The following is a 3,675-nucleotide window of genomic DNA, read 5'->3' as shown; positions in this document are numbered from 1 at the left end:
GCGGCCACTGCACTCCAGTCTGGGCAACCGAGTGAGACTCCAACTCAAAAAAAAAAAAGGCCTGGGCACAGTGGCTCACGCCTATAATCCCAGCACTTTGGGAAGCCGAGGTGAGAGGATAGCATGAGCCCACAGGTTTGAGACCAGCCTGGGCAACTTGGTGAGACCTCATCTCTACAATAAATCAAAAAGTTAGCTGGGCATGTTAGCATGTGCCTGTAGTTCCAGCTACTTGGAAGACTGAGGTGGAAGGATCTCCTGAGCCCAGCAGGTCAAGGCTGTGGTGGCTGTGAGCGTGCCACTGCGCTCTAGCCTGAGTGACAGAGTGAGACTCTGACTCTAAAAAATTTTAAAAAGATAAACAAAAGAAAAAAAGACCTCCACTTTTCATTCTTTCATCCCATTCCAGCTTTGGCCTCATTTCTCTACTGTTTCCTCTACAAATCTCCTGAAGCTTTCCACAACCCAATTGACCAGAGTTCCATCCATCCTTCCTCTCACTCATCTTGAGGACCTTGGAGTCATCCTCGACTCCACTCTTTATTTCTTTCTCTTTTTTTCTTTTGAGTTGGAGTCTCATTCTGTTGCCTAGACTGGAGTGCAGTAGCACGCTCATGGCCACTGCAGTCTCAACTTGCTGTGCTCAGTTGATCCTTCTGCCTCAGCCTTCCAAGTAGCAGGAACTATAGGCATGCACCACCATGCCCAGCTAATTTTTTGATTTATTGTAGAGATGAGGTCTTACCAAGTTGCCCCTGGTCTCGAACCCATAGGCTCAGGCATGAGCTACCGCGCCTGGCCTTCCCCTCTTTATTTCAAACCTCATATACAATGTTGGCATAAACCTATCATCTCTCTATTCAAAATAACCCAGAATCTGACCACTTCTCACCATTACCACCTACCACGCTGGGCTGAGCCGCCAGCATCTCATCTAGATTATGGCAGTAACTTCTTTTTTTTTTTTTTTTTTCTGAGTTGGAGTCTCACTCTGTCGCCCAGACTGGAGTGCAGTGGCCGCTCCCGGCCACCGCAGCCTCGACCTGCTGGGCTCCGGCGATCCTTCCGCCTCAGCCTTCCAAGTAGCCAGAATTACAGGCACGCACTACCACGCCTGGCTGATTTTTTGATTTATTGTAGAGATGAGGTCTCGCCTGCCCAGGCGGGTCTCGAACCCGCGGGCTCAGGCAATCCACTCACCTCAGCCTCCCAAAGGCGTGGGATTACAGGCTGAGCCACCAAGCCCGGCTGGCGGTAACTTCTTTTCTGGTCCCTCTTGTGGCTCCCACCTGACACAGGGTTCTCTGTTTCCTGCCCAGCTTTCCTGGTTAGTCTCTGACCTACCATTCTCCGCCTCCACATCTCTGTTTCAGCCATATTGACTTTCATGATCCCCTTCATACATACCAAGTCCTGTCCTGCCTCAGGGCCTTTATTCTTACTGTTCTCTCTGCTTGGAACATTCTTCCTTCTCTGTCATCTCCTGGTCTCTGCTTAAATGTCAACTCAGTGGCACTCCCTCTTCATCCTTCTACATACTCTTAGCCTGCTTTATTTTTCTTTCACCACCTGACATATTATGTTTTCTGTATTTTATTTATTGTGTTTCTACAGCTAGAATGTAAGCCCCACAAGGACAGGGGTTTTTGTCTGTTTTGTTCACTGCTTTATCCCCAGCACCTAGAACAGTACTTGCCACAAGTTAGATGCTTTTTAGATATTTTTTGAAGGACTGAACATGGAAGAGTAAAGTGAGGGATGGTGATAGGAAATCAAACTTAGCCTTGAGCTGACTAGAAAAAAAAAGCATGGTGGGTCACCCGGTATGTGATAGCAAGTGTGCTTCAAACAGAGGGCCTAGTGTAAGCAAAGCCTGACCCTCCTTCCTCTGCCCAAACCCATAGGTCCCGGAGGAGGCCAATTATGAGGCAGTCCCTGTGGAGGACTATGGAATGGCCATGCTGCGGGGCATGGGCTGGAAACCCGGCGAGGGCATTGGCCGCACCTTCAATCAGTGAGTTCTGGGATAGGGGTGAGAGGACAGAAGATCAGGCCATGATCAAGGTCTCCATGATTACTGCCAAACCAGAACCATCCAGGCAGGAAGGGAGGATACACTGTCACCCTAACTAATTTTGTAGCCCCTTTGACTACTGTTTCAAGCTCCTATTTGCCTTTTGACACTCCATAATAGGCCGGGCGCATTGGCTCATGCCTATAGTCCCAGCACTTTGGAAGGCCAAGGTGAGAGGATTGCCTGAGCCCATGGGTTCAAGACCATCCTGGGCAACTTGGCAAGATCTCATCTCTACAATGAATCAAGAAAAATTAGCTGAGGCAGAAGGATCAACTGAGCCCACCAGGTTGTGAGGCTGTGGTGGCTGTGAGTGTGCCACTGTACTCCAGCCTGGACGACAGAGTGAAACTCCGACTCAAAAAAAGAATGGAGGCCGGGCTTTGTGGCTCAGCCTGTAATCCCAGCACTTTGGGAGGCTGAGGCGAGTGGATTGCCTGAGCCTGCGGGCTCAAGACCAGCCTGGACAACTTGGTAAGACCTCGTCTCTACAATAAATGAAAAAATTAGCCAGATGTGGTAGCGCGCGCCTGTATTTCTAGCTACTTGGAAGGCTGGGGTGGCTGTGAGTTTGCCATAGCACTCCAGCCTGGGCAACAGAGTGAGACTCCAACTCAAAAAAAAAAAAAAAAAAAGAATGGGGATAATAGTACTAACTTTGCAGGTCTGTTGTGAGAGTTAAATAAAATTATACACATAAAGCAGTAGGCCTTAGCCCCAAGAAAGCATAGACTAAACATTTGCTAAAATCACATAGATTGACAATCCTTTTTTTGCAATTACAAACTCCAAAAAATTCTGAAAACCAAACTTTTTTTCATAAGCCATTGGCAGCCAAACATGACCCGAATTAGCATTGATCATAGTCTGTTTCTCCTGCTTGGTATGATTTCCCTGTAGAAATAGTATATTTTGGTTACAGTGATCTGCCACTGTTCTCACTGTAGATACTGTGTAAAAGATGTTATACACAGCATGTTATTAGGTAGAACCAAATGAAGTTTCCATTTTTGTAGGTCAGAAACAGTCCTAGCTGGGCTCGGTGGCTCAGCCTGTAATCTCGCGCTTTGGGAGGCTGAGGTGAGTGGATTACCTGAGCCCACGGGTTCGAGACCCGCCTGGGCAACTTGGTGAGACCTCATCTCTACAATAAATCAAAAAATTAGACGGGCATGGTAGCGCGTGCCTGTACTTCCAGCTACTTGGAAGGCTGAGCAGAAGGATCGCTGGAACCCAGCAGGTCGAGGCTGCAGTGGCCGGGAGCATGCCACTGCACTCCAGTCTAAGCGACAGAGTGAGACTCTAACTCAAAAACAAAAAAAAAAGAAACAGTCCTAATATGAGATCAGAAAGAGCCTTCTTGAAAATATTGATGGAGTGGTTTTGGGCAGGGGGAGGAGGGGAATGAGGTGTTAAAGACTGTTGTGGGCCATTGCCTTGCTAGACTCTGGTGTGGCCATGAGCTCTTTGAGCTATGGCTGTCACCATGCTTCCTGGCTTTGGCCCCCCTCCCCCACCTTGGGGAGGTGAATCTTCTCTCTCCTTTTCTTTTCTTTTTTTTTGAGTTGGAGTCTCACTCTGTCACCCAGACTGGAGTGCAG

General features: G+C 48.2%; 1 protein-coding gene across 1 annotated transcript in view; it reads left to right on the top strand.

Annotated features, from left to right (window-relative positions):
- Positions 1-3,675, top strand: part of GPKOW (G-patch domain and KOW motifs) — a 10,308-nt gene that overhangs the window by 2,503 nt on the left and 4,130 nt on the right. The window contains exon 4 of the mRNA XM_008062742.1: positions 1,905-2,014. Within this exon, the coding sequence (XP_008060933.1) occupies positions 1,905-2,014 (110 nt within the window). The remainder of the gene's footprint in view (positions 1-1,904; positions 2,015-3,675) is intronic.

The sequence above is a fragment of the Carlito syrichta genome, unplaced genomic scaffold (assembly GCF_000164805.1).
Source record: "Carlito syrichta isolate Samal-C Ts95f unplaced genomic scaffold, Tarsius_syrichta-2.0.1 Scaffold305810, whole genome shotgun sequence".
NCBI lineage: Eukaryota > Metazoa > Chordata > Mammalia > Primates > Tarsiidae > Carlito > Carlito syrichta.
Note: the sequence above shows the minus strand (reverse complement) of the source record. Positions and strands in the feature narration are given on the sequence as shown.